Source organism: Apis florea, unplaced genomic scaffold (assembly GCF_048593485.1).
Source record: "Apis florea isolate Af1SG1 unplaced genomic scaffold, ASM4859348v1 contig_3587_pilon, whole genome shotgun sequence".
NCBI lineage: Eukaryota > Metazoa > Arthropoda > Insecta > Hymenoptera > Apidae > Apis > Apis florea.
This window is the reverse complement of record NW_028256789.1, coordinates 361,761-375,623: the sequence shown is the minus strand read 5'-3', so window position 1 is coordinate 375,623 and position 13,863 is coordinate 361,761. Positions and strand designations below refer to the sequence as shown.

Sequence of the window (13,863 nt, the reverse complement as noted above, 5' to 3'; positions counted from 1 at the left end):
CCCCCAATCGAAATCGTACGATGTTTAAAATACGTATTAACACATTTTAACAGAAACCTATAGTTTTTGCGATAAATTGGTTTCTTTTTTTTTTTTTTTACAAACGACGCAGAATTCCCCGTGATTGTTTAGATGTTCGATTCAGAATTTGTTCCACAAAAAATATGTATAAAAAGAAATCTACTGCTTGCGCATAAATATTCAGATAGTTTTTTGTGGATTGTAAGAAAATACATATTTAAAGATGCGATGTGTTGTTGTGATTTTAAGAATTCGAAGAATGCGTCTGCAATTCTTTTTTTTTTTTTTTCGTTAAAGTTAATTTTAACTTTTGGAGATGCTGTGTCGAATTAGATTATTCTATTTCGTTTCATTTTTTTTTTTTCTTTTTCAATTTTATCAATGTCCTGAATGCAAGGATATTTTATAGGAATAAAAATAAGAGAAAAAAATGTTACATAACATAAATATAAGCTGAAATTTGAAAAATCACCCTGTATAAAGTACATTAGTTCTACTATTAGTATTAGTTATACTTTGATAAAAATATATAAACCTCACTGGTTACGAAAATATAAAAATACATTTAATTTATTTGACTCTGAACTAGTTGGCATAAAATGTCCAATGTTACTTGGATCATAAAATTGCTCCTTCAATTCTCGAGTAAATAAAGTTTCTACGTATCTAACTATATCTTTTTCCAACCAAACTTGTAACACCTATAAAAAGCCTATAATCTGAATTCCTGAATCCCGATGCAACATCGATGTTCTACGATTTCGCGCGAAAGAAACGAATAGAATTCCAAATTTCCAAATTATCAGTAATATTAAACGATCAATATCCACGATGTTGTTCCACACATGTCTCTTTGTTCCAAGTATTTTCAGACAGTCTGAAATGAAATGTGCACACACCTCCTGTATCCACAGATAACTGTTCGCGGGGGAACGCACGTTGCGTTTCGATTTATTGATTCGAGCCACCCACGCCACCAGATAAAACCAAAACAAAGTTGAGAAGATGGAATCGATATTTTTCACTCGGGTTATCACTGCCTCTATCTCGCTTCCTCCAAATCGTTTTATATTCTGGTAACGTGTCGTTGTGACATTATGATTAACCCTTTCGTTCTTTCTCACTGACGCACCAGATAGTGGCTACTTATGTCAATGGCTACTTATGACGTAGGCAGACGTTACGGAATGCCAGATCGTAATAAACAACGTTTTAACGTTGAAAATTCAGAATATCATCGTTCGAGAAGGATTAAATCGTATTGGCGTGGATCTTGTCACGATCGATATTTAGTCTACAGCCTCTGAAATTTATTTTAACCTGCGAGCCGACGGAGCAGTTTTATCAAACGTTTCTTCCTTTTTTTTTTTTTTTTTTTCCTTTTTACCAATCGTTATATTTTTTTTTTTTTAAATTGAGAAAACTTTCGATTCGAAAGTTATAACCTGTACTCGGTTAAAAGAAGGAAAGAATTTATGAAATAGTAAACATTCGTGAAATAGTCAACCGTATTGTATTTGAGTTTATAGATAAGCTAAGTTGGCTTCGAGTCAAGCGAGGACAGATTAGTTTCCATTGAGACTTATATCGTGGAACATGCAAGATGTACGTGTCAACGATGAAGAAACATTTAAAAGAGGAAAAGAAAACACGAGCAATTAAAACAACGATTAACGATTGCCTTAAAGCATTCCACTCAGAATAGAAGACTTTTTTTTTTTGCCAAGATATCGACAAAAAGGGAAAGTATCAGGAGTTGAGAATAATAAATTGCGATTATCGAGTCTCAAAGAATGAGTAGAAAAAGGTCACAACTTCATCATCGTTCCACGAATAGATGATTTTCCGGGAATTGCTTGATCCGAAGTTAAACAAGAATTAGCTGAAATCTACGAAAATCATTCGCGATTCACGTGAGGTTTGCGCTTCGAAGAAATTTCCCGCCTTCGTTTCAAACGAAGAGAATCGAAAGAGACTCGGGAGAGAGAGAGAGAGAGAGAGAGAGAGAGGACGGCAAACGAGCATTTTTTTTTCATATAAATTCCTGTTAATTAGTCCTCCTCGTGTTTGTCGAGCACGATCACGACCCTCGAACACGGAATGCCAAGAGCAAAGCATTGGCGTGCACGCATTACACGCTCGTCTACGGCAATGAAATCAAGGTTCTTTGGTACAACAACAACTTGTTCCACGGAATTGCATCGACGAGCTCGTAAACAAGTTTTATATTCATACTGGCTATCACGTGGTATCCAATCCAACGTATCGTACGTATCCATCTAATGTGCAACGTTTGATTTTCTGCACAGTTACCGGGAAACGGAGAAAAACGATCGATGGTTGTTGGATCGTTGCACGCGAACAAGGCGCAATTCATTCTCGCGCGAAAGCGACCATCTCCGAACCATCGTGGAAACCGTGGATTTTCGAGCGTTGAAAGGAGAGAGAATCGCACGATTACTCGATATCGATGATGCGCAGTTGTAGAGATATTTCCAGTCCGTTTACGAAAAGTATCCTTGAATTCGGCTCGCCCCTAATTTCAACCGCGTAAACGTATAATTAGAAGCATTGGTGCGAAATCGCGGCACGCTTCGGACCGCGTCTATTCTTTTACGTTTATGCTAATGACGAGGTTGGTATGCGGATGATGGAAGAAGACTCCATTGTGAATTTCTCCTTCGAGGCCTCTTTCCCAAGTAAAAATTCGTCGAAAGCGTTTGAGAATCGTGGCTCGAAACCGGTCAATCATACCGTTGCTTCCTCGCAGAGATTCTCTTTCAACGATTTAGTGAAAGTTAAATTGTTAAATCTCTCGAAAGAAGATGAGAGGGGTACAGGAAGTTTCAAACGCGAATTCTGAAGTGCTTTCTTTTACAGTTGTATGCGAGTCTTGTTTACAAGTTATAATAATAATAAGAATTTGCTTCGCCAAAGCAACGGCTGAAAATAATTTCACACCGAAATGACAGAAATAGCGGCTCGGGTATTGAAACGATTCAACGATCAAAACTCCGTGTGACATCCGTATCAAAGAAGAGAAAGAGAAAGAAAAAGAAAGAAAAAAAAAAAAAAGAAAAAGAAAAACTCTGCAACTCAAAAAAAAGAAAAATTCCCCGAGCAAACGTTCGAACCGTCCGTTCAAACCTAATATACCCGCCATCCCATCTACTCGAATTCCTCTCGAACGCGGTCAAAGTGCCGCAAAGCCAATAAAGAGAAGCACGAGCATGTTTCAGGATTGGTAACCACGTGGACACGCGTGCCAGGCGAGCTGACCGATCGCGAGGTGCCAAGGCCAGGCACGGACTGTACAGTGTAGCCGATGGGCAGGTGGGTGGAAGTCATCGACCCGCTTTGTGCAAACGTCTGCAATGGCGTCTCGGCTCGCGCGCTCTGTATATCGGCACGCGTGCGAGGAAAGGCGGAACACTTTCGATCGACGAACGACAACCAACGTAAAGGTAAACGTCCGTTGCTCGGGCCTAACGTGCTCGTTTATGGCCTGTATATGCATTCTCTTGCGTGTGACGCAATCCACGAAAATATTTGGCACGCGACGCGGAAATCTCGGCGCGTGGCACCGATGCGGAGGTACGAGATAAATAAATGAATAGCGCACCACGACGACGCCCTGCAACGGCAACGCACGTGCAGACGAGCATTATTTGCGTCGAAATCGCGACGAAGGACGCGGATGATTCGTAACTCGTCCGACATGAAAAGGAATATTTGCGCACCGTGGTCGAATTATTCGGTCGAAAAATTTGAGGTTTTCTTTCTTCTTCTTTTTTTTTTTTTTTTTTTTTTTCGTTAGAAAGAGTCGAGATTTCTAAATTGTAATATCCTTTTGAAAGATAGTTGCACAAGATATAATATCAATGGAATCAAATGGTCAATTTGTTTCGTTTAATATTTAAGGTTCTCGCCGATGTAAGTAGGTCTATGTCCTTGGTATTTAATTTCGATGAAGGCCACTTCTCGGGATCGAGAATCCAGGCACTCTCCTAAAGAAATTTCTTGGTTGCTAAGAGGAAGAAGAGAAATCGTATGATATCAGCGAACAGTTGATGAAATATGTTCTCCAAGGGGGAACACCTCTTACATCTGCAAACCTCGATCTTGATAATTGTTATCACGAGCAACCTTGATAAATCATCGTTCGAAAAGGATCAAGAGGTTACTTTTCTCTAAACAAAACTTACTAAAGATGCGCGAATTGTATACTAATAGCTAATATAAAATTGTTTTTATCGTCGAAAAGAAGGAAAACAAAAAAATAAAAAAAGATCTGTCTCTTGTTACCTCCACTCGCAAGCTATATCAGAATCGGCGACGATTTACGTCGTAATCCTCCTCATTCGGTCCCGAAGCGAAGAATGGTGTTGGTTTTACAAGATTGTCTGGTAATCAGCCGCAAAACTGCGGCGTCAAACGGAACAATATAATTGCGGTTGTCGGTACCAATTTAACGATCATCGTTTCGCGCCTGGCCGCCGTCACATTAATGAACGATTCTAACCATAGCCCGCGCCAACTATAGTAACGAACCTATAAAAAGTACGTTTCTTCGCCGTCGTAATCAGCCAGAGAAAACGTGAGCACTGTGTCCCTGACACGCGAGTCTCTCTCGCATACTACACGCTGTTCAACGCGAAAACTGCGTGTTTATACGTATACGTATATACATACGTATGTATATGTACGTATATATAATAAAACGGATCTATGACCTGTAACTCGGGCAGTTGGTTGCACCATCGAGACGCAGCTTGCGCTTTCGTCGACTAAACGAAATACGACGTGGGCAGCAGCTGATCTCCGCTACGTCATCGTTGGTCACGTTGCTTTTCTCCGAGTTTAGGGGTTAAAAGAAATCGTTTATTAATCGTTAACGTGATGCAAAGCGGTGACTGCAAGATTCGTGTTCTAATCTAATCGGAGGAACGATTGATCAGAAACGTTCGTTTCATGAACGTGCACGAATGCGACCAATTATCGTTAGATTGCAAAATCCTTGAATCCAATTGTATAAGATTGGTTTATAATTATTTTATATAATTTAGATAACGATCGAGTTTTCAAACTTTTGGATTTTCATTGTATCAGCGGTATTCTTTTTTAATACGAATGTGCTGCGTCATTAGTTGTTGGTAGCGTTGGACGGTTGTTAGGGGTCATTAATCTCGAATTGATTAATCTTTTAACTATAACAGGCTATACATATGTCTTTCGAATATCTTTGTGTATTTAAAGGGTATACTATATATATATATGTATCGATTAAATTTGAATCGATCGCAATATATACCTTATTAAATTAAAATAATCTTTATCGATAATAAATCGAATAACGTCAGTTCATCTCAAAACAAACGCTTGAAAAAATAAATTTATAGAGAATAAAAATTTGATGGAATATTTCATCACTTTTAACGTATCTTGGCAACTATCTTACGAATGCTATATATATATATAACAAATGACTTTCGTACAAACTATGCAAATTACAATTGAAATTGTCGAAAGAGAAAAGTTTAAATATCTCCTTCGTTTGGCAATTTTAAACCCCGTCTTCTAAATTTCGTAGTAAAGGTAAGCTGTAAAAATAGATGAGAGTTGAAAGGAGGGGTCGTTCGCCCACAGATAGTAGGAGTACAGCGTCTGATCGTGACGCATCCATTTCCACTAGTTTCGTCAGCCACTTTCCATCGAAAGCGAAATACTATTCGTTTCCTTTATCGCTCTTTATCGAATTGTCTACACTTCCCGATCGACACTTTTCACTTAGATATACTTCGATTCTAGAAACTGGCTTCCCCGGAAACTCCCCGTTCAGGAAAAAACGACACGCATAATTTAACGAACCCTATTTGCCAATCCGGATAAATACTAGATAGACGATGTTCTATTTATCTATGGTGAACGCAAGCCAACGACAAGGCATAACAGCCACTTCATAAATTTTCCTATTATCGTTGCTCAACCGTTACGGAGAATCAACGAAGTTTTACTCAACGACTCGTAGCCTCGATACTTGAATGACTTCGAAAATGTTTTCAGAGCGGTGAAAGCGCGGAATAAATTGGCCGATTACGCAATCGGTTCACAAAAGAACGCGTCTATTTTTCACCGACTTCTCGCAATTCGGGCCGATAAATATTCTTATAATACGACGCACGAAAGAATATCGAGAATATCCTCTCGCACGCGAGGTTAATTCATCGCGTAATTCTGCAATTTCAGAGAAGATGTATGCACATCGAATTTAGACGTGCATTGCCTTGGCGCCTACGAGTAAATTCTCGCAAGCGCGTCTCGATTCATATCCGGCCGCTTCTTTCTCCCTCTTCCTAAGAGGGAGAAGATCCGTTGTCGAAAAATAGCTCCGTCATAGTTAGCGTCACCGTCATCGACTGGTGAGTCACAGTGAGAACGCCACAGAAGGAGGACACGGTGGGTAACTCGGCCGAGCGAGTCGTCATCTCGAGTTGTTCACGAGAATAGCAACGAACCTTGTGCGCTGGGTGAGATCAAGGAACGTACGACCGGTCGCTTTCGATATAGAGCTTCGATTGCGTCGCGATACGCGAGCTCGAGGCGCGAGATTCGAAACGCGAAGGATCAACGCGAGGATGACACGTGATGGAAAGGGATCGCGAACGAGATGACAAAGTTTCATCTGGATCAAGGGATTTATATGTAAATGCAACGCGCTATAAACTGTTTGGAGAAGCTGTTTGGAAAATCCAGTTGTGACGTAACTGGCCATACGACCGATGGAACATTGTGATAAACTTGTATCCGGTCATAATAACTATCCGAGTCCATTCTGTTTACCAGTTTTACTAACTTATTTCTTTACTCGATTGGAATAATAAGAACCTGTTTACGTGTCGATCCTCTTAACATGTCATAAGAAAGATTTAATAATATGAATTTCGATCTGTAGATATTGTTTTTTTTTTTTTTTTTTTTTTTTTTTGATACAAGTAAACTGATTCTAATCCTATTTATTAAGTGTATCTGTATTCGTAATAATGTAAGATTTTCCAAAGAAGATCTGCCATTATTTTTAATTGAAATTATTTTTACGAAATGTCTTCTATCGCGAAGATTTTTCATGCAAATACGAAAGGAATATCAGCAAATGATTATTGCAAGATAATTCACAATTTTTTACACGATACCTTTAATTAATTCTTTCTCGATTAAAAGTTAATTAATGTCACGCATCGAAGATGTAATAATAGTTTCCAATAGTATAGAATCAGATTAAGCAATCAGTTTTTTATTCAAACGAAATTTCGGTATGCAGGATATAACAGGTCCGCTAGAACGAACAAGACTTTTGCTATTTGTCGTTTCCGATAGAGGCACCGCACAGTCTTGCGACCCAGATTCGATTTTATCTTAGCGATGCAATGGTGTGACGGAGACCCTGACTTCTTGGACTTGAAAAGCTGCATGACGATCCAATTGCGTTTGTTATTCAATGAGAAAATATAATGGTCAGGAAATATAGGATAATTCGCCGGAGCTCGTCGATCGATGTAAATTGGGAAACTAATTTTAAACGGAAAATTTTTCTTTTCCTTATAAATTGAGATAAAAATCTATTTTTCACGAGAAATAGGAAAGATCGCAATCATTGCGGACAGAAACTCAGTTCCAGCTATAAATCGTTTTCTTTCGAAAAATGATTCATCAGAATTCCGAGAATACATTGATATCGTAATCAATAAATCCCCTGTATTGCAACATTCTTCGGCCTTAGCGACTTGAAAACACGCTGATATTACGCCTGGCAAAACTAGCATCAAGATTATTTTCCAACAAAATTCCGACCAAAGACGAATCAAGACGAAAATTTTTCGGAGGAAAGATCGTCGGGAAACTGCTTATCGTACGAATCTTCGCGAAGAGATGTAATAACCTGGTCAAAACAAACTGGAGAACACCGACCGGTACAGATGTAAAAAGCATTCGTGACTTTTATATATATATTCGTGAGTTGTTTTGTAAATATTGGGAAGGAACTTACGTAACTATCGAGTTAATAAGTATCGTTAGAATAAGAATCTTATCTAACCAGTCTTTACGATATCGAGCGGATCAATGAAACAATTAATAATCGGCCAATAACGAAGAATATCGCGAATAAAGGAACGAGAGCCTCGATGATAACCGATGTTTAATTGAAAAAAAAAAAAAGAAAAGAAAAGAAAGAAGAAGCGTGGCGACCATTAGAGCGACAAGACTCGATATCAACGACAAGTCCCAAGATTTCTTTATGATAATTGCAAACAAAACGACGCACACGGCGTAGCGTGCAATTGGCTCGCGAGCAAACAAGTTTTTTGCAAATCATTCAATGCACTATTGCAACTTGATCGTAGCGGTGCACCGTGACAATGATTATCATAGGCAAGGTCGGCTGTTTCCCAAGTAGTCGGAGAGCCGGCCGAGAAACCTCGTGAAAGAAGAGAGGGGGGAGAGTCGTGGCAAGGTCGCGAGATTGATAGAAGGCAAGAAAAAGTAATGACCGATTCCCAGGCGGGGAATCGAATTTTATTCGCGACACGACGAGTCCCGGTAGGAAGTCGTCAACCGAAAAATATGGCTTATTTTTACGATTACGAAACGAGCTGCTGCCGAATCCAATGTGAAAGCGTAACCGTGAAACGATCCTTTTCTTTCCATCTTTAATTGCTATTTATTCCATCCAATGTTCTCACGTTTTTCTTCTTCTTCTTTTTCTTATTCTTTTTTTTTTTTTTCCTTTCTTATTCTTCCACGAACGATTTCTTGAGAACCGGAGAGTTAATTGTATTTTCATAATAGAAGGATGAGCTTTGAACCGAGATTTAGAGATACATAGTTATAAAAAGTATTCCGCGAAAAAAAAGATGGAAACAGGTTGGAAACGATCTATCTTCGTGGATTCTACTACTACGTCATGGATAATGGACGAAAATATTTGCTCGCGCGGGAGATACAGACGGTTCATGCTAACTTTCAAAATATCTTTGTCTTGAACGATACATAACAAACAAACGTGGTGCATTGTTCATCGACTTGTTGTTAACGCGAAATCTCATCGATCATCTGCGAAACGGATGGAATTCAGCGTTACGATAACGCTTTGTTTTGCAATCCGGCTGAACTTGTTCTGTTTACGGCTAAACGGTTAGAGGGAATAACACAATCGCATACCGCTTTGCGCATACTTTGCGCAACCAAAATGAACGTGGATGAAATCACGAGAACCGAAGAGGGACGAGAGTGTCGTTCGATGATTAAGAATCGTGGTCTAATAGACTAATTCGCGAGCCATAAATTCTCGTTAACTTTTCATGCTCGAACAATGAGTCCAAAGTGTCGTTCTATAAATACAGAATTATCTTTCATTCGCTTAAATCGCTATATTGTAAGATATAGTTTCCGATATAAACGACTCGCAACGTGGTCAACACTTCCCGCTTTAAAACTATATTTGAACGAATTAAATCGTCTTGCGATCATACTTACTTCATCACGTAGAAACGAAGATCGTTTGTCCACGATTTAATCTCGGAAGGAGGAAACCCATCAAACGGTTAAAAACACATTGTACCGCGTTAACGCGCGTTGGAACCGTTACATACATATATACATATATATATATATAACGGTTATATATATATATACATATATATTGTATATATGTGTATACACTTCTCGCTTTATTGACCTCGTGCAAATGAAATGTACATCGCATAATAGAGGCCTGTATATACGTATGAATGAAACGTCAGATTTCCCATTGGCCGTTTCACCGTATTTCGTACACCACCGTAGAATTCCAGCTTTTCTGTATTCCCTCCTTATCTAATCGCTCCAGAACCGGTCAGTAGTGCTTTCTCTAGGTCACACATTACATAAAACTACACACTCGTCTACGACCGTGTCTTTGCATTCGATTCGAATTCGAAGAACGGTAAGAACGGGGGATGGAAAATTTATCGATTCCCCTTAAATTTCCCCCTTTTCCAAATTTAGTCCCGAGTTTATGGTATAACTTGGATATTGCAACGCAGACATTTCTTGACACGTGTGACAAGAGTTTAATCGAACAACGTCGATTTGCTCGTCGTCGTGTTCGATTAACTGATAAAAAGCATCGCTCGGCGCATCGACAGGAGGAACAACATCCCACACGCACGTTCACAGCGCGACTGTTGGCGCAATACTGAACAACTGCGTGTCGGTCATAAATGACGGCGCCTCAGAGCGCGCGATGACTCGCGCAGTCGCGTGATCGCCTACACGACAAATCGGCCGCTTGTTTACCGCCAGAATTAGACAAAAGAACGAAGCTTGATCGTTTAAAAGGCCGATCGGGTTAATCAGGGGTTCAATTCATTTAAGGGTCGTGGCACGTTTACCCCGTGTCTCCTCGTTTTCGAGATGTTTCGCTGAGCGGTGACGACACGTGGTTTCCGGAAACAAGTTTGATATTGATATATCGGAGGAATTGCGTTGACAGTTTACTTGGGAATATTGGCAAACTTTTTTGCGTAGTTATTGTTGATGGGTGAAAGTGTTTGGCTAAGTTAATGCGTTTATCTTTAGCCGTGATTTATGAAAGTTGATGATGATGAATCGAGAAAAGACGCGTTTTTCGCGTTACATCGATTGTTTTCATAACGAGTGGTAAAGAATGGAATGGTAAATTTGAAGAGTCATCACGTGTTGTTTGTGCAACTTATGTTGTTCGATCCGGGTGAAAGGGTGGAGCTACGATTGGAAAATAAACAGAATGAATCCGCGTTATACCGGTATACATAGATATATCTCGTTCATTATTAAGGAAACAATAAGTCTCGAATACTTTTGTATTCCCTTTACTTCTAATGATAAAGACGTAAATTAAATGACTTTGAAAATATAAATTTTTTTGAATCACTTTTCATTTTCATTTTTTTTTTTTTTTCAAAGATCGTTCGATATTCTTTTAATATATTTTTTTCAATTTTTGCACCACGAAATAAGTACTGAAATTTATTCAAATGATCTGATTTTATAATCAGACCTTCGACATCAAAATCTTGCGATATACAAAGCGTTTATAATATAAATTTAATAAGAAAAAAGTAGATTTTTAAGTATTCGTATTTTTTACGAAACTTTCTGTTATATCGTGAATTTAATGATAATATCTAGGTAAAGAAAATATGAAAACTTTATTTCTTGACAGATCCAATATTTTGTTATGCATTTTATAAGAAGAGGTACGCTTGGGTTTAACTCGACGCGAGAATTCTTAACGTAGAATAACAACATTGAATTATCATCGCAAATATATTTCGCGGTATTAATGTCGCCGATACGTGATAGTATTTAACAGAAAATATCTCCTACTATGTATTATCTTCGATCTCGACATTAACCTTGAGAAGAATAGATTGACTCGACTCCACCCCATGTAACAAATAAGAATAACATTTCTGATTTCTCCTTCGAGAAATCACCGCGTTCCTTGTTCTCGTTATGATTAAAATTGAAATCATCCGCGCCATGAACCTCGACCACGAAAACAAGATATTTGCACGCGCGGTTGCAAAATGAAAAACAACGAAATGAAATATGCAATTATTGAAAGAAACGAAAGAAAAATAATTCTAATTTCCATGAATTGTAATTCTTTATCACGAGTGCAACTGCACCGATCATTTTCTTGCGTGTCAATGATAACAGATAATTTGTTCAAAACTGGACGAATGAATGAGTGAAATTTACATTCGTAAAAATGATCCATTGCCGGAAGCAAACGTCAAAAATAAATTTAGATTGAGAGCGTATCGTTAAATATGCTCATATCGTTGATACTTTAATATCCACTGTATTTCCATTTTTGAGAGTCTGAGTTCAAATCAAATCTCGAATGTGTCTTCTATTATATTTATAATAATGAATTTAAAAGGGTATAACGAATAAAAAGATTAGGTTTTAATTATAATTTTCGATAAATATGAAAAATTTATAAAATACTTAAAAAAAAATTCTCAACCAGTTTATTCAGAAAAATATTTCTAATTCGTATATTGATAAATTTATTTATATATATGCATGTTATTGCTTATAAATAATTCAGTGCACTTAAAAATTATTACAGATAATAGTATTTTGTATCTCAGAAAATTGCCAAAGAATCGAGAGAGTAGAGAGCACACGTATCACCCAGAATAACATCTTTTGAATCTTGTCTTGTTCTTTCGATTAAGAACACAGACGATAGTTCAATAAAAATTGAAACAAAATCAAAATGTATATTAGAATTCCCTTCGTAACCTATAAAAATATAATACGATACAAAATACATATGATTTTGATATTGCGTTTAATAAATTAATCTTTTATGACTGATGTTTATTTTTTACCTGCCCAAACAGCACACTGTTCATGTCGAATGTTTTTGCTGTGAATTTATTATTCCTGTGCATTATTTGCAAAGAAAAAAGGTGTATCTGTAATTATATATTATATAATTATATAATTATAATTAATACAATTTAATAATAAAAGCATTATTTAAGAAAAATAAATATTGTTTCTTAAAATTTTTCTAAGAAATAGTCTTAGATCTTTACCAATATCGATAATAATTGATCTTAATAATAGATCCACGATATCGCTGGTATTAAATTCTTACCTCGCGTCTCACTAATGGATCAGTCGTATCGCTGAAAGCATCATAAAGGGTCCATTTAATCTTCTTCGCTTCATTCGTTGTTGACTCGCAGATCCAAATTATCATCGCAAATTTAATGAAAAAATAAAACGCTGGACTAATATACGGTGTATACCAGAACTTAAAGTTTTGAGGCGAATGTATGCCAAGAAGGAAGAAATACAGATTGAAAGTGATTGTAGTAAACGTCGTGATAACCAGAATTATAATATGTATCATAAATGTATTGTTCACCAATTGAACGACATCGCTGATCTCTAAATGTTTTTCCTCTAAATGCTTTAATCTTAGTAACAACAAAGAATTTTTCTGTCCATTCTGCACAATTGTCTCTACTCGTAGGTCATTGTTGAATTGAAATTTTTTCAATTCATGAATACATTTATTCAATTTTTTAAAACAAATTTTTAATACCCAGACACAGTTTATATAAAGCATATCTAATGAAAAATTCATCAATAATATATACACATGCGCAAAATTTCGCACAGTTATATAGATGCTGTTCTTGAAACAATGTGGTACATGAATAAGGATGTATAAGAAACCAAGAATGTCCTTTTTGTGAATCCATTTCGCTAAATTGTTGAAATCATTTTCAGATAATATGGAAGAAATCTTTAATAAGTTTTGAATCATGCGCAATCGTGTACCGGATAAAACATGCATCGTTATAATACCAATTCCAATCAAAAGAGCGTACATGTTTTCATGAATTACTTCTACTGTGTTTTTTTGTAATATATTAGTAAAATTGAGTTGGTAAAACAAGTTGAACCATAAAAAAATGGAAAATAACAGTATAAATATACTAATAACGAAACGAGTTTTTGAAAATAAATATACTGGACGTTTCCATTTGTAAGGAAAATATCCAATTATTCTACACATGAAGAAACAAGGAAACATCAATGAATTAAAATCTGTCGCGTTAAACATTTTCCATATTTTATATTTTTTCAATTTTTCGAACCACATTATTTATCCAAATATTATTGAATCGTGAATTGGATTTCGAAAATGTTACGTGTAAAAGTTATCTATTTATATAAATGAACTGAATAGTATTCCTCTACGGACAACTATCGTTTTTAAGGCGAAGCACTTAG

General features: G+C 36.9%; 1 protein-coding gene across 2 annotated transcripts in view; it reads right to left on the bottom strand.

Annotated features, from left to right (window-relative positions):
- Nucleotides 1-13,863, bottom strand: part of LOC105735707 (uncharacterized) — a 22,823-nt gene extending 8,960 nt beyond the window's left edge. Inside the window, exons 1-3 of one of the 2 annotated variants that reach the window (XR_015294200.1) lie at nt 12,716-13,863; nt 12,444-12,530; nt 12,209-12,354 (exon numbers count right to left, since the gene is read on the bottom strand). Coding sequence is in view for 1 of the 2 variants with exons in the window: in XM_012487640.3 (XP_012343094.2) it covers nt 12,283-12,354; nt 12,444-12,530; nt 12,716-13,732 (1,176 nt within the window). In the remaining variant the exon portion in view is untranslated. Of the gene's footprint in view, nt 1-12,054; nt 12,355-12,443; nt 12,531-12,715 lie in introns of those variants that run through there. The other variant, XM_012487640.3, reaches the window with a different exon arrangement.